At 43.0% G+C, this 25,485-nt stretch overlaps 2 protein-coding genes across 4 annotated transcripts in view; one reads left to right on the forward strand and one right to left on the reverse strand.

Annotated features, from left to right (window-relative positions):
- The window catches only part of Rabep1 (rabaptin, RAB GTPase binding effector protein 1), a 103,968-nt gene extending 91,159 nt beyond the window's left edge, over positions 1 to 12,809 (forward strand). For 2 of the 3 annotated variants that reach the window (XM_059271092.1, XM_059271094.1), the window contains 5 exons: positions 585 to 774; positions 1,368 to 1,423; positions 3,822 to 3,920; positions 6,990 to 7,106; positions 7,514 to 12,809. In XM_059271092.1, the coding sequence (XP_059127075.1) occupies positions 585 to 774; positions 1,368 to 1,423; positions 3,822 to 3,920; positions 6,990 to 7,106; positions 7,514 to 7,615 (564 nt within the window). In that variant the 3' untranslated portion in view covers positions 7,616 to 12,809. The other variant, XM_059271093.1, reaches the window with a different exon arrangement.
- Positions 10,242 to 25,485, reverse strand: part of Nup88 (nucleoporin 88) — a 29,520-nt gene continuing 14,276 nt past the window's right edge. Inside the window, exons 7-17 of the mRNA XM_059271095.1 lie at positions 25,268 to 25,415; positions 19,366 to 19,464; positions 17,819 to 17,909; positions 15,215 to 15,316; positions 12,651 to 12,809; positions 12,087 to 12,212; positions 11,909 to 11,974; positions 11,720 to 11,800; positions 11,353 to 11,479; positions 11,116 to 11,234; positions 10,242 to 10,473 (exon numbers count right to left, since the gene is read on the reverse strand). Coding sequence (XP_059127078.1) covers positions 10,410 to 10,473; positions 11,116 to 11,234; positions 11,353 to 11,479; positions 11,720 to 11,800; positions 11,909 to 11,974; positions 12,087 to 12,212; positions 12,651 to 12,809; positions 15,215 to 15,316; positions 17,819 to 17,909; positions 19,366 to 19,464; positions 25,268 to 25,415 — 1,182 coding nt within the window. The 3' untranslated portion in view covers positions 10,242 to 10,409. The remainder of the gene's footprint in view (positions 10,474 to 11,115; positions 11,235 to 11,352; positions 11,480 to 11,719; positions 11,801 to 11,908; positions 11,975 to 12,086; positions 12,213 to 12,650; positions 12,810 to 15,214; positions 15,317 to 17,818; positions 17,910 to 19,365; positions 19,465 to 25,267; positions 25,416 to 25,485) is intronic.

A 25,485-nucleotide genomic window follows, 5' to 3' on the forward strand; every position in this document is an offset into this window, starting at 1 on the left:
TTAGAAAGCCTTTCTTTGTGAGGTTGGTGGGTCATTACTTATTGACACAGTACTTTGCCTAAGAAGATTTTCAGTGAGCGTTTGAATGTGTGAATAGGTAAGTAAATGGTTTTTTTTTTTTTGTTTTTTTTTTTTTTTGGTTTTTTGAGACAGGGTTTCTCTGTGTAGCTTTGCGCCTCTCCTGGAACTCACTTGGTAGCCCGCCTGGCTCTACCTCCCGAGTGCTGGGATTAAAGGCGTGCGCCACCACCGCCCGGCTCAAGTAAATGTATTTTATCCTGCATTTACACTTGTTCCTGGGTGTTTCTCTTTTTATCTTCTTGAAGGTATTCTTCCTAGTGAATTTCGTGTGGAAAGTTATATAACATTATATTTTTTCTGCTCATAAAACAGCTTTGAGGGGAAAATGTAGTTCACAACACAACTTTTTGGCCATGTTGGATGTTAATATGCTAAGGCATGTGCTTGCAGAACACTATGTGGTCATTGAAATTCACGGTCAAAATATTTGAATCATGTGAAACATAAATCTTCAGCTTCTCTCACCTTCACAAATCCAGGAACCTCTTGTGTGCTGAATGCAGGTGCTCCGGGAACTGGTGTTAAAATATCGTGAGAACATCGTTCATGTGCGGACTGCAGCAGACCACATGGAAGAGAAGCTGAAGGCTGAGATACTTTTCCTGAAAGAGCAGATTCAAGCAGAACAGTGTTTAAAGGAAAACCTTGAAGAGACTCTACAGCTGGAAATAGAAAACTGCAAGGAGGAAATAGGTGAGAAAAAAATGTCGCTTGGGGACTGGGGAATGTAGCTTTGTTGGTGTAGTGCTTGCCTGGATACAGGAAGATCAGAAGTTCAAGGCTAGCCAGAACTACAGGAGACTCTATTTTATAAAGCAAGCTAACAAACAAAAAGCGATTCATCAGTAAATACTACTGAGAATAATGTCTGACCATGGATGTAGAGAGCACTTGTATAGGAAAGAACACCTGTCCTAGGTGTTCAGATGGACAGTAACTGTGAACTCGCCCTGCCCCTCAATCCTCTGTCCTTTTATGAACTCTGATGGTAATGGAGCCAAAGGCCACTGGGTAACAGGGTCCCACGGGCAGCATTTCCTTACAGAACTTCGTTGCTAACAGCATTGCTTTCCTACAGTTAGGTGTGGACACTTGGTAGAAATTTAGGTTACCGCATAGTGTAGTTGGTCTTTCCCTGAGCCTAGTTATATTATCAGTTCTCTGGTATAGTTTGAGAGAGAGCACTTTCCACTACAGTGTATCTCTGACTCCTTTGGGGACATTTTAAGGGAAAAAAAATGAAAAAAATAATAAATGATTGCTAACATTTCTCCTTTTTGTCCTAGCTTCCATTTCTAGTCTAAAAGCTGAATTAGAAAGAATAAAAGTTGAAAAGGGACAGGTGAGTCACAAGTTTAAAATGAATTCTATCAACATGCAGTGGTTACTTATTAAATCCTATGCTAGAACAAAGAAATGAAGATAGCTGAGGCAAAATCCCTGCTTAACTTGTGTCTAGTGGGAACACGTGGGGTGGTGCTGGAGAACATGGGTTGAGAATCACTGTGTGCTGGGCCATGTGGTGATGGGCAGAGTGTGGATGCAGAGGAACCTGCCCTGGCGTGCTCACTCCATGACTATGCTGCACTGCAGGTGTGGGTACAGTTGTACCCCCAGGACATGACGTTTCCTCACTCCCTCAGCAGTGTGGTAGATGAGCCCATGCTGCCCCTAGCCTCCCTCTGAGTACTTGACTCAAAGCCCTTTGCCTCCCATGCTGGCCCACTTGTCATGCTGGCTCTACCTTGCTTCTCATCCCTTGACTCCAGTCTCTTCCTGTTGTACCTGAGTGCCTCTTCCATTTCCCTAAACTTGAAGCAACAGCTTCCCGGCTTTGCTTTCTTTTCTCTTAAGCTGCATCTTACATGGCTTACAGGGCTCTTTAGTTGGCTTCCAATCCACACTCTTGTCTTCCAACTCTTTGCTGCCCTCACCCAGCTGTTGCCCAGTTTTGGATTAGGACTGTTGTTCCAGGAAGCCAGTGCTCCCAGAATTGGTGGCATCTCATGCTCTTGCTGCCATGGGCTCCAGTATTCCTAGGCAGTCTTGGATTTGTCCTAAGATATGCCCCTTCCATTCTTCACAATAGCTCTTTCAATCTCTCTCCTTTCAGTCCTTCACTGCTTAGTCATTAGACAGGGCCACTTGGAGCCCAGGTTCCCCAGTTACATGCCTCCCACTTTATTATCAGCCTTTCCTTTGAGATAAAGTGATGCCCGGTTTCTCACCATAGTGTAATACTGATAGGTGCCTTCACTGGCCCCTCTCAGTGTTCTCTAACTTTGAACGTCTGCCTCTTGATTGATCTTTCTTCCCATTGTGTACAGAATTGCCCAGCTGTTTCCCATTAAGAGGGAAAAAGTGAGATGGATGTGGGACACAAGTCTGTAATCCCAGCACTCAAGAAGCTGAGGATTCAAGTTTGAGGCTAGCCTGTGGTACATAGGAAGATGGCCTTTCCAAAGAAAAAACAAAACAAAGTTTCTCCTTGAATTATACATCTCTACTCAGTCATTATTTCTCCAAGGTTCTTGAAAGAGTGCTGCCCTCCACCTGACCTCTGGGCACTTCTCTACCACAGTCAGCCTTTGTTTACACTCTGCTATAGAGGTCTCCCTAGATCACACTGCAGAGATGACCGGAGCCCAGGCCTGAGGGTGTAGCTCAGTAGAAGAGCACTTTCCTAGCACTGACAAAGAAGATGATGGATGCCCGGCTCAGAGGGGCCGCCTTTTTCCCTTTACTGTCAGTTTGGGGTCAGACTTGACTTTGTACTTTTTGTTTGGTGGTTCTGGGAATTGAATTCATGTGCATGCTAGGTAAGTACTGTCCGCCTGAGTTACACCCCCAGCTCTGAGATGTCACTTCTCATCAGCCTGTTGTCACAGTCTGTCTTGTTTCCTAAGAGGCCTCCGAACTGGAGCCTGTTCCAGTTCATCTCTGTATTGAAGCCAAGCTGTCTAGTCTTTTTGAAGTCTTTAGCAGTTGAAGACAAGTCCATAGTCCTTAGTGCCGAGGTCTCTCACCTCAGGACTCTCCAGACTTGCCGATTCCCAGCCCTGCACTGCTTGCTGCACACAGCCAGGGCTCACCGTCCTCGGGCAGGGCAGGCATTCTGTTTTGGGAACATCTCTTTACTTCCTTTACCTTGTCACCCTTTCCTTCCCCTGCAAAAATGTTAATCCATGCTGGCAGTGCAAAGAGAGGAAACAGGAGAACCACAGGTTCAAGGTCTGCCTAGGCTACAGAGCTCAAAATCAGTTCAGAACCAGCCTGAACAACAAAACAACAAAATCAAGATCCTGTTTCAAAGGAGTTAGGGGTGGAGATGAGTGATGGCATGCTTGCCTAGCCTGTGAGACCCCAGGTTCAATCCCCAATACTAAAAGCAAAAGTCAGTCATCATCTCTTCTAGAAAATATTGTCCAATTTCCTCCCTGTATTAAATGCTGCTCCCTTTATGTTGTATGCATTAGTTATTTCCATGTCTGTTTCTCCTGACTTCTCAGTTTCAGGCCTTAGTATGAGAATATGGTAGGTACATAATATAGGTAAAGACCAGGTTTGGAAGAACAAAAAGAATCTACACTCTGAAGCTTGAGAAGAGCATTCCAGGCACAGCCAAGAGCAAGCCTGAGTCTGAGCACAGCACTCTGGGTTGCAGACACTTCTAGATAGTACTGTATGGCCTTCAAAGTTTCTGTGAGTTTCAGTGTTCCCTTTTGATTCCCTTTTTACAGTTGGAATCTACATTAAGAGAGAAGTCGCAACAACTTGAGAGTCTCCAAGAAATAAAGGTTAATTTAGAGGAACAGTTAAAGAAAGAAACTGCTGCTAAGGTAATTATGTTTATTGGTCATCTGATTTTAAAAAACAAGGCTAAGGCCTGGCCACACAAACCTATAGTCCCAGCACTAGAGAGGCAGAGGCAGGTAGATCTCTGTGAGTTCAAGGCCAGCCTGGTCTACAGAGTGAGACCCTTTCTCAAGCAACCAAAAATTACAAAAAACAAAGTGGCCTAGAGAGATGGGCTAGTGGTTAGAGCTCTGGCTACTCTCAGAGGACATGTTGTATTACAACAATCTTTTTAACTCTAGTCACAGGGGGATCCAGTGCCGCCTTCTAGCCTCCATGGGTATTGCAGGCATATGGTACACAGGCATATGTATACATAAAACACCCATACACACATATTTTTAAAAACTTAAAAAAAAAAAAGAATGTAGGAATTCATCATCTCTATTTAGAAAAAACACAACTTTTCTGTTTGCAATTATATTCTGAAAGTTAGTTCTTCTAGCCACTTGCAAAAAGAAAATGACTTTAATGTCCCTAGAGTTGGGTTAAATCTTCCCTCTGCCAGTTCTGGGGGCTTAGGTCATAGGCTTTAATGGTTTCAGGTGGTTGATAAGAATCACTGAAGGGCTGGAGAGATGGCTCAGAGGTTAAGAGCACTGGCTGTTCTTCTGGATGTCCTGAGTTCAATTCCCAGCAACCACGTGGTGGCTCACAACCATCTGTAATGAGATCTGGTGCCCTCTTCCTGCAGACATGCATGCAGACAGAACACTGTATACATAATAAATAAATAAATCTTAAAAAAAAAAAAAAAAAAAAAAAGAATCACTGAACCTAGAGCTGAAGAGATGGCTCAGTAGTTAAGAACACTGGCTACTTTTATACTGGACTCTAGTGTTCAATATGGTGGCTCACAACAGTCTGTAACTCCAATTGCAGATTTGACATACTTTTCTGGCATATACATTGTGCACATACACATATGCAAGCAATCACTTATACATACAAAATGCAATAAACATTTATTGAGCATAACTTGGGCAGTGCTCTGAGCTGAGTTTAGTTGTAGACCACTTGCCTAGCTAGCATGTGTGAGGCCCTAGTTTCTTTTTTTTTTCTTTTTTCAAGAGTTATTTATTTATTATGTATAGTGTTCTGTCTGCATGCATATCTGCACGCCAGAAGAGGACACCAGATCTCATTATGATGGATGTGAGCCACCATGTGGTTGCTGGGAATTGAACTCAGGACCTCTGGAAGATCTTAACCTCTGAGCCATCTGTCCAGCCCGAGGCCCTAGTTTCAATCCCCAGACATGGAAGGAGGAGAGGCTGCTTTGAAAATGTTACTCCATTCCATCCCTATATCAAATGCTAAGATTGCCTTGAAGCAGATTTCCAGATTGTCTTGGGGCTGTGTAGAATAAAAATGCATGTGGCTGATTATGGTTTTGATTATGAATTTGAATTATGAAAATGCATTGCCTAGACATGGTCTTAATGAGCTGTGTTAGTGGTCAATAGATTCTTGTTTTTTTTAGAAAAAGGCTCCCATGCTTTTGAGTAAGGAAGGCTAGAGGTAGCTGGGGCTGAATGGCCCATATTAACTAGATGTTAATCCTAGTAATTGTCAGAAGAATTTCCCTTTTAAGTGTCTGTGTGTTGCTGTGACAGCTGTTGATCTTGGGAGTGGGGACATGGCACTCTGAATACATTTCTTATCCTGGTTTCATACCTGGAGCGAGTAACCTACTCAGCTGGCACCGTTGTCCTATGGAAAGAGAGAATGGGTTGTGGGGGAAATGGATCAGCAGGTAAAGGTGCTTGCTGCCAAGCTGGATAACCAGCATTTGATCCCTGGGGCCCACATAGTGGAAGGGGAGAACCAGCTCTCTTGAGGCTGTCCTCCTGACCTCCACCAGGGAGTGCTTCCCGCTCCACCCTGCTCCACACACAGTAAATGGAAAAGAAAGAAGTAACAGGAGTGGGGGCAAAGCTGGGTTGGTAGAGTGCTTGCCTGGCATGCCAGAGTCCCTGAGGTTTGATCTCCAGTACTGCAGCAGACTGAGTGTGTTGGCAGTCTGTAACCCCACAAGACGGAGGCAGGTAGATCAGAAATTCAAGCTCATTTTCAGCTATTGTAGAGCAAGTTCAGGGGCTGGCTAGTTTGGGTTACAGGAGACCTTGCCTTGAAAAAATAAAGGTGGGAACCAGCAAGGCAGCTAGAGGTACTTGCTGCCAAGCCTGAGTTTAATCCCTGGGGCCCACATGGTGAAAGGAGAGTTGACTCCTGCAACTTGTCCTGTGACTTCCACTCGTGTGCTGTATTATACACACACACACACACACACACACACACACACACACACACACACACACACACACACAATCAGTAGAAAAATAAAAATGTAGTTAAGAAAGATTAATGGGAAGGATTGTATGAGCCAGAGGGGTCAGGGTCATCACTAGGGAACCCACAGAAGCAACTGGCCTGTTCATGGGAGCTCAGACTATGGACTGACAGCTAGGGAGCCTACATAGGACCATTCTAGGCCCTCTACGTATGTGTGATGGTTGTGGGTCTTGGTCTACTTGTGGGGCTCCTGGCAGTGTGAGTGTGGCCTGTCCCTAACACATTGGTGGCTTTGGGAACCTGTTCCTAATGCTGGGTTGCCTTGCCCAGCCGTAATACAAGGAGAGGAGCTTAGTTCTCCCTCAGCTTTGTTGGCGCCCATGGGAGGCCTGCCCCTGAACAGAGGTGGAGGAGCAGTGGATTGGGGAGGAGGAGACAAAGGGGAGGTAGGAGGAGGGGGAGCTGTGGTTGGGATGTAAAACAAATGAAAAAAATTAATAAGAATAAAAAAAGATTAGTGGAATATGGAGGTATTATTCAGGTCTCTGCTGTAGTAATAGCAAGAGTTGAGGATATAGCTTAGTGGTGTAGAGTGATTGCCTACCAACAAACTATGGCCCTGGGTTCAATCCTTAGTACAAAAAAGAAAGAAAGAGGAAAAACTTATAGCTTCTCTTAGTCAGTAACTGAAGTTCCTAAGTAATTTTAGGAATTCTGACTCGTTGGCATTAATCTTCACTCAAAACTTGTATTTTTAGGCTGCTGTTGAACAGCTCATGTTTGAAGAGAAGAACAAAGCCCAGAGGTTACAGACAGAATTAGATGTCAGTGAACAAGTCCAGAGAGATTTTGTAAAACTTTCTCAGACTCTTCAGGTGAGGTGTTTGGGGAACTACCATGGCCCTCTGTGGGAGGGGGCACCAATGTAGCTGGAGGTCTCTGGACTGCCTCTGTCTCTACCTCAGATATCTGCTTAATCACGCAAGCAGGAGCTTGGTCTGTTACAGACTTGGCCCCTTTCTCCTTTCCCTTCTACCTTGCCAATTTTTGCCTCAAGAGTGTAAATGGTGTGGGCACTGGAGGGGCAGAGGGATACCAATCTGTTACATAGATTGATGAATCTGGTGAATTTTAAAAGTATGTTTTTTTTTCTTTCTTTCTTCCTCTTTTCTTTGAAGAGCCTAATGTGGTGAATTACTCTGCTGCATGTCAACTAAAATGGTCAAGTTAGAGGGACGTAGGTAGGGCATCACCTGCACTCATCTGAACGTTGTTTCTCCAGGTGCAGTTAGAGAGGATCCGGCAAGCAGACTCCTTGGAGAGAATCCGGGCAATTCTGAATGATACCAAATTGACAGACATTAACCAGCTCCCTGAGACATGACACCCTGGTAGCAGGATTCTAACCTGCACTTTGGGTTTTTAACTCATCTTTAGAATAACATTAATTATTATTTAACTCTTAATGGAAGATGTCACAGCAAAAGGACGACTGGAGAAATGCAAGTCTGGAGGGAGAAGGCTGCTGTACGCAGGGACAGCCAGCAGATGTTTCAAGGGAACACTAATGGGACACCGGACTTGATTCCAGCAGGTGTGGGATCAGACTTGGTGCCAGAAAAGTGCGGTTTCCTTGCCTGCTTTCTCCAGATCGGATTCTGGAACACATCTCCTGACATGAAAGCAACTTCCCTAGTGTTTGGAATTACGTTTCTGTTCATACAAACTGGGAGAGAGAAGTTTCTTTTTTCTGTTGTCTAGGGCTCATCAGTAGCAGTGTTCAGCTAGCAGAGAAGTGTAGTGTGCTGTATGAGTATTTTATATTAAAATATGAAGTGTGAGAGCAGGCCATTGGCTATTGACTGTATTTCCCTCGCTCAGTGCATTTTTTTTTTTAACCATTTTATTTTCTATTGGAGGACCTTAAATGCTACTGAAACTTGCCTGAGAACTATAGGACCATGGCAAACAAAAAAGCAATTCAACAAAATTAGGAGAATCTGAATACTTGGCTAAGGCCATATATATTGGAAGTTGAATTGAAGGAAAAAAGCACAAGAAACTTTGGAAGCACTTTTTCTGCACACCGGGATGAACCTCCTGGGCCCACAGGTACCATGGCAAAGGAGAACTGGCACCACCTTCCCTTTCGAAGTGTTTTAGTTACTGGATCAGTGGAAAAAATAATATTAATAAAACAAGCTATCTCTGACATCTAGTACACATGTATAAATCTGCTTATTTTCAGCTTGCCTCAGAGGCATACTATTTAAAGTGTCCCATATAGAATGGTGATGGTTTACAGATCTGTGTTTTTGTTTTACAGTTTAGACCTACAGTATAAGTGACCATGCTAACAGTTGAGCTGAGGAAACTTATTAGTTTAGAATCTGCTTCATTCTTTTCTAAGAGTTGAGATTCCTTTCCTATGTGGAGAAGCAGCCAGTGGATAGCTGTATGAAATGGTGCGGAAATCAGAAGTGTGCTCATTTACTGCGTACCAGCCGCAGACCACCCTGAGAGCAGCCATGGACAGCTAGCTATACTATTAACTCATGCCTTTGAAAGGCACAGTGTTTTCAAGTCATGCTTGTGAGTGGTGTTGGCTTACAGCTGGTACCCAAAGGAACACCATGGAAATGAGTGAACTAGACTTTTCAGGCTTACCTACCATCAATTCATAACAAATGGACTTTGTAGTGAGTCATAAATTTGCCCTCAAGGTCTTTGTTATTTTCTTTCATAAGACAGATAAGGCCTCTATTACCCCATCCCATAGGTTATTTTTTATAATCTTGTGTTCATGATTATGAATTTAAAAGTAAATATGAATTGCAGAAATAGTGCTAAAGGCTTGCCAATGCATGGAAACATTAATTGGCTTAAAGTCCCCTTGTATACAGTACTACTTGGTTTAAAAGAAACATAGTATCCTCATTGAGTTAAAGGGATTTTATTAATTATAATGTGATTAAATTAGATTTGAGACTAGTCCTTGGGCTCCAAGCTAATTTGTTTTGGATCACTGTCAGCCACAGTGAATGGGTAATTATCATCATTCTGAACTGTCACTCCACGTGAGCTGTTCTGCTGAGACCAAGCATCTTACAGACACTTTTCTCCAGAAGCTGGGGATTGAGCAATAAAGACATCACGATTAGGGGATTGTTTATACAGTCTGTACTTGTGGCAAATGCAAACTGCTGGGATCCTCTAGAAACACATTCTAGAGGAACAGAAACTAAAATGCTAGTTTTTAACAACCTGTCTGTGGTATGAAATAAACTGCTGCTACACCACCAGGTAGGAAACTGTTCTTTAAACTATGTTCTCTGCATAAGTAAGATCTTGTTTAGAATGTGGGATTCACCCTGAGAGGAGAGATTAGTCTGGTTTCATACATGTTCCAGTGCTGCATTCAGTCTGTGCAGACCTGTTCTCTTGCATGTCTAACCTGGCTTACCAATAACTGTAACTTATCATGTGGCTTTTGATTGTCAGTCACTCGGTTGTTTCTAGGCAGGTACCATACTTACCTTTCAGAACTCAAACTGGCAGGTATGAAAAGAAGACCTAAAGCCGAGGACAGAATACCCATGGCAGAACACACTGTTCCTTCTCCTTTAGGTGCTAGAACACCGAGTAGACATAGTCATAGGCAAACTGAGCTCTGAGAGGTAAGGATGTCTGTGAGGAAATGAGCCAGCAGAGGACTCTGCAACTGTCTGCTCTGCTCTGTTCTGCTCTGAGCAGACCACAGGTGTGTCTGTGTTAACTGGACTGAAGGCATGTCCTTAAGAAAGTTGTTCACATTAAAAGAGCTGATGCTGAGGAGACTGTGTGGCCTTTTCCTTTGCATCCTAGGGCTCTAGCTCCCTTCGGAGGTAGTTTTGGTGCTACCACTTAAGATGCAGAGCTTAATCTTCAGATACAGACCTGGCAGTGTGCAGGTGAAGCCTGTGTCCCAGAATTTTGAAAAATAAATCATAAACATTAATTATAATGCAAAGTCAAATTCTGAATAAAAATTTATTCAAATATTACAAAACAAAAGGCATAACAAAAGAATAACCACAGCAAAGTTTATCCAAAATGCTTCTTTATAAATTAGATAGTGCTACCTGTTTGTTTGACAGCACGGGTTTGTAAGCCTGCAGTTGTGTTCACTTCAGGTGGTGTCAGAAGTTGACGTGATTTCGGATATCATTGATTTGCTTCACCATTTCCCTTATGTGTTCACCCCTGCAAAATCATCAAATAACTCACTTAAAACAAATGAATGAGCCATTAGTACTGAGTTGTATGATTTTTTTTTTCCCCACCCCCAGCTCTGAGTCAGAATCTGTGTAGCCCTGGTTATCCTGGAACTTGCTCTGTAAACCAGGCTGACCTCAAACTCAGAGATGTGTCTGCCTCTGCCTCCTGAGTGCAGGGATTAAAGTCGTGTGGCACCATGTGCAGGAGTCTAAGAATTTAAACTCTCAGTGTTGCAATAGACTTAAGAATGGCTTTCTTAATACTGAATAGCTTGAAAGGGTTTCAGGTGGACAGCAGTGGTTGTCTGTGTGGTGTTGGGGACTAAACCCAAGGCATCACACATTAGACAGATGCTGTGCCACTGAGCTATAGTATAGCCCCAGGAACACTGCTAACCACATTCCCGAGACCCCGTACTTTTCATTACACAACAAAACTGTATTACAGGAGAGCCACTGTTTTTCATCCCACCATATTCATTGAAGCCTCGGTCTCTCTATCATGCCCCCATTCTGCAGGCAGATCTCAGATCAGGATTCTTATCCAGGCAGATAGGAGGCAGCTTTTGGTATACTGCCAAGGAAAAATGGTCTCATGCCAGTAGCTCACTGGAAAACATCAACTTACTCTTCCTTCAGGATGGACTGAATGCACTTTCGCTGGTAGGCACTGAGAGTAATGGTGGGTTTCTGAGGACTCAGCACTTTTTCCATCTTTCGCTGTTGATAATCTTTTTTCATAGTAACCTCAAGTATCAAACAGAACATAGATATTTTGACTATGGTTTGCCACACATTTTTACAGTAATTATTTTACTGTTCACATTTTACAGAGATATATTAGCCACCCTGCACCCATTCTTACCTGTTTGATGGCATTGCCCAGATGTCGTAGTTGATCAGGTATCAGCTGTAACTCTTTTTTCATGTCTCTCTCACTGTCAGAGAGAACTGGGAGCTGAGTATGGAAACTGTGAAGCACTTTTTTCATCCTTAAGAAAAAGGAAATGTGGGTTAAGACTGCAAATTATAACAGAAACAGAGTTTGTAATTCAAGAATTTGGTGTCTGAGGAGCTGGGGCACAGAGGAGTTAGGGGACAGTGGTCTTTCCTGACACTTCAAGGGCTGCAGTTCTGCTCTGTAGGCGTGTGGACACTGGCAGTACCCAACACTTAGTACCATCACTGATCCTGAGCAGAGGGGACTGGAGGATGCGTCATGGTGTACCTACCTGTTCATGATGTCTTCTTGTTTTTCTTTGGCTTCCTCATACTTGTCAGCTAAGCGCTCGGCCATCTCCCGTAGACTTTTCCTGGAGGAATGAAAATCTCTTGGGGTCCATCTGATGTGGCACAGCATCCTGAGTGAGATGCATTCCACTATTCCTCACTCTTTTCTCCTCTTTGGTTTTGACACCTACCTCTCCTCTCGACAGTAATTGAGATCTTCTAGTTGTTTCCTCTTTTGGTCACATAATAATTTGACCCTTCAAAAAAAAGTAGTAGTTAAAGGTTAATGGAAAGCCAGGCTTCCACAGGTGATTACACTGAGCCAACCCCTAGCAAGGACCCGTGGCTGTTCAACACAGGACACTGTACCTCCGCTGAATCTCTTCCTTGGCCAGGTCCTGCTTGAGAATGTACTGTTCTCTGAATACCTGGGTGGCTCTGCTGATAAGCTGAAGACACTCCTCGGGAGGGGGAGCCAGATCCTTTTCAGATGACCTTTAGAACAGTTTCTGTCATTATTCTCGCTAGCCAGATAAAATAACCAAACAGACAAATCCTAGCTACGTTTTTTGTTGTTCCTGTTTTGGTTTTTTGAGACGGTTTCTCTATGTAACAGCCTTGGCTGTCCTGGAACTAGCTTTGTAGACCAGGTTGGCCTCACAGAGATCTTGAGTGCTGGGATTAAAGGCGTGAGCTACCACACCTGGCAATCAAGCCCTAGCCAATTTATCACCCCCGTTTAGCACTTTTCAGGTGCCGCTTCTGACTAGCTGATGAGATGTGGCTATGTCCTCTCCCACTGCACCACAGTAAGGACAGAAAAGGCCAAAAGCAAGGATGAACACTTGGTAGCAAGCACACAAAGCCCTAGGTCCAATCCCCACTTTAAAGAAAAAGCCCATTCTTAAAACTCGAATGTCCCAAATCCCATACTTAAGAAATGCTGGGTTGGCGGCACTACGTTGCAAGATGCTTTTAATGTGCTTCTCAAAGGAGTCTGGGGTTTCGGCCAGGATGCGCAGCGGAGACTCTGCCACTTCAGCATCTTCTCGGGTACACAGCAGGGGAGGAGATGCTGGGTGGACTGTACTTCTGCAAAGCAAACAAGTCAGGTCCACTGTGGAGCTAGTTGTTGCATTACAGTATGTCTTTAGCCACACTTACCAAAACCCACGGACACGAGGACCTAAAGTACAAGAACGTGCGTTCTGTCCTGGAAGGTCATCCTAGGAAGCTCCTATCTTGCCATTTGTCTGAGCATTTTGACCTCTTTAAAAATTCTTTTTGAAAAGATCAAGGCAACTCAAAAAAGTAAATCCCATGGCCCCTCTCTTGCAAAGGGCTCAAGCTAGCACTATAATACTTACCATTCCTTTTTTGGGCATAGTTTAGATTTGATAAATGCTGGTGTGGGGCCAGATGACTGTTGTGTACTATATTTCTACATAACTTCACTTCTAAAAATTACACAAGAGCAAACATTTCCAAAGGCAATTCCCGAAAAAGCTCGAAGGACTATGAACTTCAGCAGTAAGTAACATACTTTGAAGGCAATTCATATTTGAAAGAGCTTTATAAATAAGAGTGTTAATATACAGATAACTTGTATTTTTGGCAAATGGCAAAATATGATTAAAAGGTAACCATCTAATTAAGAGCTTTCTCTCTTCTTTGAGACTGATGTTTTTATTGTCCAAATAGTGTGGCCAGGCTTTATTTAAAACACTAAAGGTGCCAGGTGGTGGCGGTGCACACCTTTAACCCCAGCACTCAGGAGGCAGAGGCAGGCAGATCTCTGTGAATTTGAGGCCAGCCTGGTCTACAGAGCTAGTTCTAGGATAGCCAGGGATACATAGAGAAACCATTCTCAAAAAACAAAACAAAAAAAACAAATAAACAAAATAGGTAAATACATCGCATGGGTTCTGGAGATTGAACTCAGGTTGTCAGGGTCAGTGGCAAACACTTCAACTACTGAAGCATCTCACTGGTCCACTGGCAAATATTTTTCTAGTGACTCTTTCGTTTAAAGTTGCTAGAATTTGTTTTTTTAAATATAAAGCAACATAAAATTTATACCTATATTTTTTTTCCTTGTCAAATAATGTAACTGGCCAGTCTTTTGTTTTGTTTTGTTTTGGTTTTTCGAGACAGGGTTTCTCTGTGTAGCTTTGTGCCTTTCCTGGAACTTGCTTTGTAGACCAGGCTAGCCTTGAACTCAGAGAGATCCGCCTGCCTCTGCCTCCTGAGTGCTGGGATTAAAGGCGTGCGCCACCACCACCTGGCAATTGGTCAGTCTTTAAAGAGCATGCAAGGACAGTAACTCAATGTAAGCACTTTACACTGTCAGTATTCAGAAGCACTTCAGAATGTTCATCAAGAGACTGGAGGGACTCACATTTGACACCCCAGTGATTTGGTTTTCATGTCTATTTCTACATTTTTAAAACTTGACCTCCTGGGCTGGAGAGATGGCTCAGAGGTTAAGAGCACTGGCTGCTCTTCCAGGGGTCCTGAGTTCAATTCCCAGCAACCACATGGTGTCTCACAACCATCTGTAATGAGATGTAGTGCCCTCTCTTGGTGTGTAGGCATACATGCAGACAGAACACTGTATACATAATAAATAAATCTTAAAAAACAAAAAACAAGGCCGGGCGGTGGTGGCGGCGCACGCCTTTAATCCCAGCACTCGGGAGGCAGAGCCAGGCGGATCTCTGTGAGTTCGAGGCCAGCCTGGGCTACCAAGTGAGTTCCAGGAAAGGCGCAAAGCTACACAGAGAAACCCTGTCTCGAAAAACCAAAAAAAAAAAAAAAAAAAAAAACAACAACAACAACAAAAAACAACAAAAAACTTGACCTCCCAAGGTTGTTGGAAAAGGAAAATGGTGATTACAACTTAATACATGAACTCAGCTAGAGTTGCACATTTTGATGTCCCTCTGAGACTGGCACAAAGAGAGATAAATTAAGTACAGAATTTGGGACCAGACAGACTTTCACTTGCATGAGAGCTATGTGCAACCTGTGACTTGTTTAAGCCTTTTTCTATTAAGTGGAGATCAGTATATTCCTTAGGGGCTTGTCTGATGTGTCCTGGAGGGCATGCAGGAGAACACCTTATATCTGAGCCTGACATGAACTGTCATTAAATTCAATCACAATATGTAGTTCAGCACCTCAGTTCTCTGTACTTGGGAGAAAATCTCTAGCTGGGTGCAGGGATTCAGGCTTGTAATCCCGGATGAGGTAGGGACTTCTCTAGGCCAATATAACTGCAGACTGAGACCCTATCTCAGAAACAAAAGCTCTGATTCTCAGTTAAGAGATGGCAAAACCAGACGAAACACCACCATGCCTAAAATGACACCTATATCCCACTCAGTTCACAAGTCAAACCATACACCATATAGACAGCCTCAAACCAGTTACTGGGGGCATTTCCCCAGCTTTGATTTGGCAGAATTAGAGTTGTGTGAACACAGAAAGGCACATACAATAAAGGCCTTATGAGACATTCATAGGTACTGGTGATGCAGATCATTGTGGGCCCCAGGATGTCCGGGACGATCCAGAATCCCCGAATTGGAGCTGGCTGCCTGGAGAGAGACAGTCACAGTTAAGTCACAAAGCAGCAAATGCATCAGAACCAACAGCAACTACATGCTATCGAGCCCACGGCCTTTTGGGGCCGTGACATCCTGAATGTCAGTGGAGTAACCACCACAGTGATTTGAAAACATACTCCAATCAGTTTAGACCAAGCTCCCACTTAGCAATCTATAAGCTATTTACCAATTACCCAGGGATAAAAAAACCTCTGCGTCTTTCTCCCTGCTAAAGCCTACCTATCTTGGTGAACCTAGTTCATCTAATGTCTACAAACTGCTCAGAAACCACACCCAGTGACCCCACACCTGCCAAGGACCTCATCTCATTTAGTGTGCATAGCATTGTTTCCTTCCCACTTCCTTTTACCAGGGGCGGGGGGGAATCCATGGCTCTCAAATGGGAACTGTTGTCCTCACCCATAAGCTTTACTCACTGGTCTGCACATCCATTCTACCTGGACATTTCTGCACCTTATTGTCAGTCTGTCACATCTGCAGTGTGCCATCAACTATAGTTTGAGTGTTCTATTATGCATCTCCTCTCAGCTTATAGATAGGCTCATGTTTTGTCTTGTTTTGTCCATTCAAAACATTCCCCACTGTGGCTTTATGGGAAGCTTCACTGTGCTCCAGTCTAGCTCCCCTTAGCCTGTTCTTTATTTTGTAACAGCAATCTTGTATGAGTACGTAGTATACACACAAGTGCCTGTTCACACATCTGTGTAGGCATAGCTTCATTCTAGTCCCTTGAGCCAGGGTTTCAATGAGCAAGGCTGGCAACCAGCAAGTTCCAGCTATCCTCCTGGTTCTGCTCCTACAATGGAGCTGGGTATACAGGAGTACATGACCATACCTAGCTTTTTATATCTACTTAGAGGTTTGAACTCAGATCTTCAAGCTTGTTTAGCAAGTGCTGTTACCCAAAGACCCACCTCCCCATCCATTTTTCTTTTTAAAATAAACTTTATTATATATTAAAAAAAAAACCCACCAAACAAACCTTGCAAATAACCATCACACACTATAATTAATCAAAAGTCTATATATCTCAGTGAACTATACAGTTATCAGTATGTAATCCATATATAAAGATGTGCATTTAGACCATGAAACCAGTACCGGGCCAATAACTAAAATGCAAAACTGAGGCTACAGCTCAGGGACAGAAGGTTTCCCTAGCATGCACAAGGCCCTCAGTTCAATGAAGAAATAAGGAAGGGAGGAGGCAGAGCAGCCACAGGACCCTGCATATCTGTCTCTGATCACAGCCATCCTTCTTCATAGGTAATCACTAGTCCTATTTTCATACTGTCATGTCTTTGCCTTGACTTCATTTTAAACAGTTATTTTATGTGTATGGGGGTTTTGCCTCCATGTATGTCTGTATAACAAGTATGTGCCTAGTGCTGGCAGAGGCCAGAAGAAGGCATCATATTGCCAGTAGCTTGAGTTACAGATAGTTGTACACTGCCATGTGGGTGCTGGGAATTGAACCTGGGTCTTCTGCAATAGCAGCCCAGCGCTCTTAACTTCAGAGCCATCTCTAGCCAAGTAAGACTAATATACAGTTCCCTGTTCACTTTTCAGCCTGGTATAGTTTACTGTCATCCCTCAATCCCTCCAGTACATCGCCCAGTCTTTACAGTCTATTGCCCGTCAGTGCTTATCCAATGCTACTGTGTCCTCTTGCAAATAGCTTCTCCTTGATATTCATCACACCTCCACTCTGGGTTCCCTCCATTCTCTGAACCCCTTTCTTAAGTTTCCTTCCCGGGATCTGCTGCTCCACTCACTGCTCACAATCATGTGTTGCTTGCTTCTCTCAGGACTCCTTATCTGACTCCGGACCTTTTCCTGGGTGACGTTTCAGAATAACAGTTCCAACGCTGACACTTTTACTACTCCAGACCCATACACACAATTGCCTATTAGGCTCTTCTACTTAAGGTGTTCTAGAGGGACATCAGCATCTTCCCAAATCTGCTCTTCTACATGTGGGTTTTCCAAAGGGTACTACATCTATTCATTTACCCAGACAAGAGACCTGGGACTCATTCTATGGACCCCTCTTTACTTATCAACCATTTACTGAATATCTACTAGGTACTCTTCTATACTGAGTAAGCAGTCACAAAACCAACAGAGAATCCTAATAAAAAGACAGAGACTGCAATCATAGTGTGTGTGTGTGTGTGCACGCGTAGAGTTGTGGGGGTTGGGTGGGGTGGGGTGGGGTGGGGTACAAAGACAACAGAAGAGCCCAGAATTAGACTGGGGAATTAAGAGAACCATCTTTGAAGGAGTAATTTGATAAGAAAATAAACATTAGCTAAGAGAAGATGGAAAGCTGGAGTTGGAGGACATAGGAAATAGGATGACTCTGAAGCACAAGAAAGCTTAGGATAAATACCTGATAATTATGATAGTTTTACAAGTGAAGTCAGAATTACCAAAACAATTATTTTCTGGGTACACAGAGAAAGTCCTTACCTGCATGGCAATGGCTTTGTACAAAGAATGTGCTCTACAAAGCATTTCTGCTCTGCAGCAAGTTCCTGTAAACTGTCCTTATCTTCTTCATCTACAAAGGAATGTATTACAGAAATTAACTGGGGCTTAGACAAAACTGCAAGTTAAAATGCTGTCATCTGTTAAATGCAATTAAGTTCTTGTTTCAAGCCACTGATTCTCACAGAGGGTATTGTTCTCAAATAGACCCCAGCTGAGGAGTTATTGAGAGCTGCTGGCTGCTGAAGAGGGTGAGGCAGTTTTCATAGGGTGTGGTGAGCTTGATTTTTTTTTTATTTTTTTATTTTTTCGAGACAGGGCTTCTCTGTGTAGTTTTGGTGCTTGTCCTGGATCCCACTCTGTAGGCCAGGCTGGCCTCAAACTCACAGAGATCCACCTGGCTCTGCCTCCCAAGTGCTGGGATTAAAGGCATGCACTACCACCGCCCGGACAGCTTGTCTTAATATATGGTCCCATACACATGAGAAAGTAGGCAACCCTATTTGGATATAGGTTATTAAAAAAAAAAAAAAAAAAAGGGGGGGGACATGAAGTTGGGGCGGGGGTTGGGGCTTGAGATGTGGATCTGAGAGGAGTTAGGGGAAGATGTGTGTGTGTATGTGTGGTGAATATGAACAAAATACACTGTATGCATGTATGAGATTCTAAAAAAATATAAATATATTTTAAAAAAAGATAAAACATTTAGTCTGTCATTAACTATGGTGTTAGCTGTCGGGTTTTCATAAGTGTTCTTTATTGTTTTGAGAAAATTCCTTTCTAAGACTAGTTTGTCAATGATTTTTAAGTAGTACGGAGGATCATAATCAAGGTCTTGGCAAATGAGCTACCACTGAGCTATATCCCAGCTTTTTTGAATGTTTTTAACATGAAAATATGTTAAATATTCTTAAAGTTTTTTTATATCTGAGAAGAACATATATATGGCTTTTCCCTTGTATTCTGTATGTTAACACATTACAATGTTGGATGTTAAAGAAACCCTCCATTTCTGGAATAAACAGAAAAACTAAAATTACTATAGTTACTTAATCTTTTTGTGTCTATATCTGTCAGACATATTTGCCTCTAGTTTGTGTATTTTGTTTGGCTCTGGTATCACAGGTTGAGGTAAGAAGTGCTGTTTTTTTGGGAGAAGCTCATGAGGAATCTGTATTTTAAAAGGTCTTAGGCAAGTAGTCTACCTCTCCATCCCCCCTCCCTTTCCTACTCCAGTCAGTTCTGACGTCTCTCCATCTCATCTAGGCCTTCTGACTGCCATGTTCTCTCTTCCCATATGATTTTAAATTTCTGTAAGCCTAACAATAATCTACCTTTGTTTCCTAACTATAATAATTTTAGTTTCTCTGTTTTAGTAGTTGGTCTGTCTAGCTAAATGTTTATCAGTTCTGATGATGATCCTTCCAAAGAATGTTTAGTTCCACTGATTCTATTTTTTTTCTTCTCCAAACTACCTCTGTCAGAGCCTCTGAAAACTACTGGGAAATACACAGTATTAGTAAACTCACCTGATCCAAGAAACTTGTGAAGTTTATGAATCCAAGTCAGCCCAACACTGTGCACACCAGCTTCATGGGTACAGTGGTATCTCGAAGGACACTTGGGATCTGCAAGTGGGACCATCAAAGATAAAGGTAGCTACTGGGAAACTGAAGAATTTACCCAGTAGCCTACACACACACGGTGATGGAACTGCTGTCTACAGGATCTTCACTGTTGTCAGGGACTTGAAAGTTTTAAATCTGAATTCCATTTTCAAAGTGACAAGTATTAAAAACAACAGACACAATCTATATATTATTTTCTTTTCATACTTCTTTTGAGATAGTATCTCATTATGAAGCCCTGGCTGGCCTAACTCAGTATGTAGGCCAGGCTGGCCTAACACTCAGTATGTAGGCCAGGCTGGCCTAACACTCAGTATGTAGGCCAGGCTGGCCTAACTCTCAGTATGTAGGCCAGGCTGGCCTAACACTCAGTATGTAGGCCAGGCTGGCCTAACTCTCAGTATGTAGGCCAGGCTGGCCTAACACTCAGTATGTAGGCCAGGCTGGCCTAACACTCAGTATGTAGGCCAGGCTGGCCTCAAACTCACAGATCTACCTTCCTCTCCCTGTGCGAGGATTAAAGTTGTGCACCACACCATCCCTGGCCCCAAATGTAATTTTCTAAAAATATTTCCTGTCAGGTAAACCATTCATCCTTTTCACATTTATTTCAAGTTGTTCAAAGTAAGGGTGGTTGAGAATGGAACTCTACATATACTGTCTTAAGATCCTACAGCTCAGGACTCACAAGATGGCCATGATCCCATTGAGGCCCTCTGACCTCTGGGACTGACCTTTCTTGGATAAAATCCTGTGGGGCTAAGAATTTTTGTTTTAATCTCTAAGAATCAGATGCTCTAAAAGAGAAGCAATCATGAACCAAAGGCTGATGCTGATGACAACTTGACACAATCAAAAACTTGGAATCTTGCTAAAAGAGACTAGTTACACATTGGGGACAACACAAAGAGCAGTCAACAGAAATCATCATAAAGAGACTAGTTACACATTGGGGACAACACAAAGAGCAGTCAACAGAAATCATCATAAAGAGACTAGTTACACATTGGGGACAACACAAAGCAGTCAACAGAAATCATCATAAAGAGACTAGTTACACATTGGGGACAACACAAAGAGCAGTCAACAGAAATCATCATAAAGAGACTAGTTACACATTGGGGACAACACAAAGAGCAGTCAACAGAAATCATCATAAAGAGACTAGTTACACATTGGGGACAATACAAAGAGCAGTCAACAGAAATCATCATAAAGAGGAGAAAGGCAGAGCAAAGGTGGGAGGAGGAGGGGAAGAATCCAAAGGCGACACCGAGAAACAAGCAAAGTCAAGGGAAGGTCAGCCAGCACATCCCTTGTGGACACTCTGTGACCAAGGTCAAGTTAAGAAAACACCTCATGGTTCCAGACTGAATTTAGTGTCACAGATAAAAGAGGTACCCATCAGTGGTTTTATAAAAGGTAGAAATACAGTAAAGGCATGTCTAGGTGGAAGCGGAGCGGAAGACACAGGCTATGTGTGATGGTGCAAACCTGTCATGCCAACCCCTGGGGAAGAAGGAAATGGAGGCCGTGAACTGACCTGATAAAAGGATTTTCCTATAAACTGACTTAGAAGACACTAAGTCGCACAAAAGTAAAACTGCCTCTAATAGGCAGTTTAGAGAGGATGATCCTGGTTAACAGCTGCCGAGGAAAAGCAGGCCTGGTCTATGTGGGGAGAACTTTTGACAGTAGTTTACACTGTAGATTTCCCCATTTGTCCAAACAACCAAACCTTGGAGTTACTGTTTCTGCAAAATATGTTTCACTGTTCAAAGTATAATATTGTGTGAATTTATGAAAGCTGAGGGGAATTTTCTGTTCGAGGCCAGTTCCCATTTGTGCATTAGCCAGAACTAGCACATGCTATTACTAAAGAATTCTTCCTTTATTAAAAAAAAAAAAATGGTAGCTCTGGGGCTGGCAACATGGCTCAGAAAGTACCGGGGGAAAAGTGTTTGCCATACAACCCTGGCAACAAGTTCAGTAGTTCCTAGAGCCCAAGGAAAAGTAAAAAGAAAGGACTGACTCCCCAAAGTGGACTTCCATACATGAACTGTGGCATCCGTGCCCCCATACCACGTACCTCCCCTGCCATAGTAGTATATTTCTAAAGATTAAAAAAAAAAATGGAGAAAAAATAATGGGTTGGAGAAATGGCTCAGTGGTTAAGAGAGCACTGACTGCTCTTCTAGAGGACCTGAGTTCAAGTCCCAGCAAGCACATGGCGGCTCACAACTGCCTGTAACTCCAAGATCCGACACCCTCACATAGACAAACATGCAGTCAAAACACCAATGCACATAAGATAAAAATAATTAAAAGAAAGAAAAACAGGGTAGTTGTAAAAACCTATGCTTGCACACATCTACTGAGTACAGAGCTGAAGTACCGCACTACTACAGCACAGGTACTGCAGAAGCCACTGACACGCTGCGCAGTGCAGTCCCATCTTGAAACAATAAGCAGTTGCAAAGACAGACATAAGCTCCTTTGAGCCTAGAAGCTATCTATCTTCAGCCTGCTGAGTGGCTGCGACTACAACTACACCCCACCATGTTCAACTCTCTCGGTTTCCTATTGCTTCTTACAAATAGTTATCTCTATGCTTAAGATCTCTTTTTAAATTTTATTTATAGTGTGTGCATGCAAGTAAGTGTGTGTGTGTGTGTGTGTGTGTGTGTGTGTGTGTGTGTGTAGTATGCACATACCAGGGTATGCATGTGGAAGACAGAGGACACCTTTCAGAAGTCACTTCTCTTCCTCTATTATATAAGTACTGGGGATCCAACTCAGATTGTCAGGCTTGGTGACAAGTATCCTTATCTTCTCAGCTTGTCAGTCTTCCCTTTTCTAGACAGGGTCTCATGTAGCCTAGACTGGCCTCAAACTTGCTATGAGGTTCAGAATGGCCTTTAACTTCTGATCCTCCTGTCTCTATTTCCAGAGGGCTGGGATTACAGGCACATGCCACAACCTTGGTTTATGTGATGCTAGGGATTGAACCCAAAGCCTTGTATATGTTAACCAAGTACTTACTGTTGGCCACATCCCCAGCACAATTAAGATTTTTCTAAAAGAGGGGCTAGAGAAGTGGCTCAGAGGTTAAGGGCACCAGTGGCTCTTCATCCCATTCATTTCCCAGCACCCAGAGGGTAGCTCACAACCTTATGGAACTCCAGTTCTAAGGGAGTTAAATACTCTCTTCTGGTCTCCATGAATGTGATGCACAAACATACACACAGGCAAAACACCCATACACATAAAATAAAATGGATAAATCTAATAAAAAAAGTTTTCTGAAAGATTAAAATGGACTAGAAAAATAGGTTATCAGTTGAGAATATATACTGCTCTTCCAGAGGTTCCCAGCATTCACACTATGTGGCTCACAATCAATCCCTTTTAACTCCAGTTCCAGGAGACCTAACTACCTCTTCTGGCACATGTGTATGTGCATGCGCACACACGTGCACACACCTTGAAAAAAAAGTTAAAACAAAATACAGAAAAAAATTATATAATAAAGTTGATAAGATAGCAACAACAATTCATAACCACTTAAGTTAAAGCTTTTGTTAAATTCTGATTTCATAGTTAAGTTAATCTTGTGAAGTTGGTGTCATGTTTTATCTGGTGTATATACTGGAGTTCTGATAACTTTTAAAACCCTTTACAGGTGCTGGGCCTGGCAGTACAAGCCTGTAATCCCAGCCCACAGGAGGGAGGCGGAGGGAGGAGGTGGAGGGAGGAGGAGGGAGGAGGTGGAGGGAGGAGGAGGGAGGAGGAGGAGGGAGGCGGAGGGAGGAGGTGGGAGGCGGAGGGAGGAGGAGGGAGGCGGAGGGAGGAGGCGGAGGGAGGAGGAGGGAGGCGGAGGGAGGAGGCGGAGGGAGGAGGCGGAGGGAGGCAGAGGGAGGCGGACCCCAGTTGGAAGCCAGCTGTGCTGCACACTGACCTGTTCAGATAACACAGCAAGAGGCTGAGTGGGCAGCTCATGAGGAATCCTAGCATTCGGCAGATACAGGCAGGCAGGAATGTGAGTTGCATAGCCTGGGCTATAGTGAGTTCTAGGCCAGCCTGGGTTACACAAGACCTTGTGTCTCTCAAGCCAAACCAAACCTTGTCTGTCAAATCATCCCTCTGTCTGAACAATAAAATATTGAAACTTTTTTTTTATTATAAATTTAAGACTTAAAAATATTCTTTCAAACCATTTGGGATGTTAAAAGTCTAGAGAAAGAAATCTTTAATATTGAGATATAACAGAAAAGTTTTTTTTTTAAAGGCCAACATTTAAGCCATTTTACTTTTGCCATAAAAATCTTAAGTGGTAATTCAGTGATTGTATTATGCTTTAAGCACCAATAAGAACAAGTCAGATATGTGTTTCACAAGAGAAATATTACTTTCATTAGAAGAACCAAGAAAAAAATGTTTGTGATTAAGATTTCCAAAGACATGCTAAGTGGCAAAGTAATGGCTACTCTTGGTTGTCAATTTGACTACAACTGGAATTACCTAAGCTGAAGCAGCTGGGTTCACTTGTGAGGGATTTTTCTTGATGGGATTATTTCAAGTGGGAAAACCTACCTTGAATCTGGGCCACACCTTTTGTGGCAGCCTGTATATCGGGCAAGGAAGAAAGCTCTTACTCTTTGCCTGCTTGCCTTCACTCTTGCTCGCTGACATTACAGCCTACTTCTTTGGGACATACACTGAAGGCCAACTGAGACTTCCAGCCTCATGGACTGGGTTTTGGACTTTCCACTGGGATACAGCCATTGTTGAGCTAGCTGGACCACAGCCTACAAGCCACTCTAATAAAGCCTCTATGTATAAAGTGCCATGCCTGTCTGTTTCCTACCAAAATGATAACAGATGAACCCTCCAGAACCATAAGCAAGCCCACAATTAAATGCTTCTTTTTATAAGAGTTGCCTTGGTCATGGTGTTTCTTCACAGTAATACAACAGTAACTAAGACACGTGTATCTTTATAAGGAAATCAAATATCTTATATCACTTTACCTCAGTGTGTGTTCATCTATCAAGTACTTTTTGTGTGTGTGTGTGTGTGTGTGGTTTTTTGAGACAGGGTTTCTCTGTAGCTTTGCGCTTTTCCTGGAACTCACTCTGTAGCCCAGGCTGGCCTTGAACTCACAGAGATCCGCCTGCCTCTGCCTCCCGCGTGTTGGGATTAAAGGTGTGCGCCACCACCACCCGGCTTCTATCAAGTTCCTATACTTAATGTTTATATTGCTTAGAAGACTAGGCATGCTCAGCGAATTTTCTTTGCAGGCTTATTAAATAAGGAATACTGCTTTGAATTCACTATATAGTCTGAGATGGCCTTGAAACTCTTGATTCAGGCTTCTGAGTGTTGAGGTTATACATTATGCCAGGCTATGAAATCAGCTTTTGTTAGGATCAGGAAAAAGTCATCATTAAACATGTGGGTGGCACCAGTGGAGTGGCTCAATGGGTAAAGTGCCCACCACACAAGCCTGATCCCCAGAATGGACAGAATCATCCAGAAAGCTGTCCTCTGATACCCAAACTTGATACACACACACATACAACCACCACATACAATGATAAAGTGGACCCACAATGAAGATGAGTATGTTAAAACTTGAGTCTGCCTTGGAAAGAATGTGCTGTGTAGTAAGTAAAGTCCAAAAGAATCCAGTGATAACTTTCCAAAAGCTGAGATCGCACAAATAAACTCCATGGCAGTCATTGCTAAGTTAGTATAAATACAATGGGATAAAAGAACAGCACTTAGTGAATACCTTACCTACCTCTGTGCAGTTTAATTGGACAGGAAAAGTCAGAAGCATAGGGATCATCCTCTCCAGATGCCAGTTTCAAGGCAAGCTCTAATTCAACACACTCAAACACATACAGAGAAGGGATGAGGTCAACCCTGGGATCCCAGGACTTTTCTGACTGTTAAAAACACAAAGTGGGGGAAAAAGGACTGAAATTTCAACCTCTCATATGAATTAAAAACGGTACA

The sequence above is a fragment of the Peromyscus eremicus genome, chromosome 8a (assembly GCF_949786415.1).
Source record: "Peromyscus eremicus chromosome 8a, PerEre_H2_v1, whole genome shotgun sequence".
NCBI lineage: Eukaryota > Metazoa > Chordata > Mammalia > Rodentia > Cricetidae > Peromyscus > Peromyscus eremicus.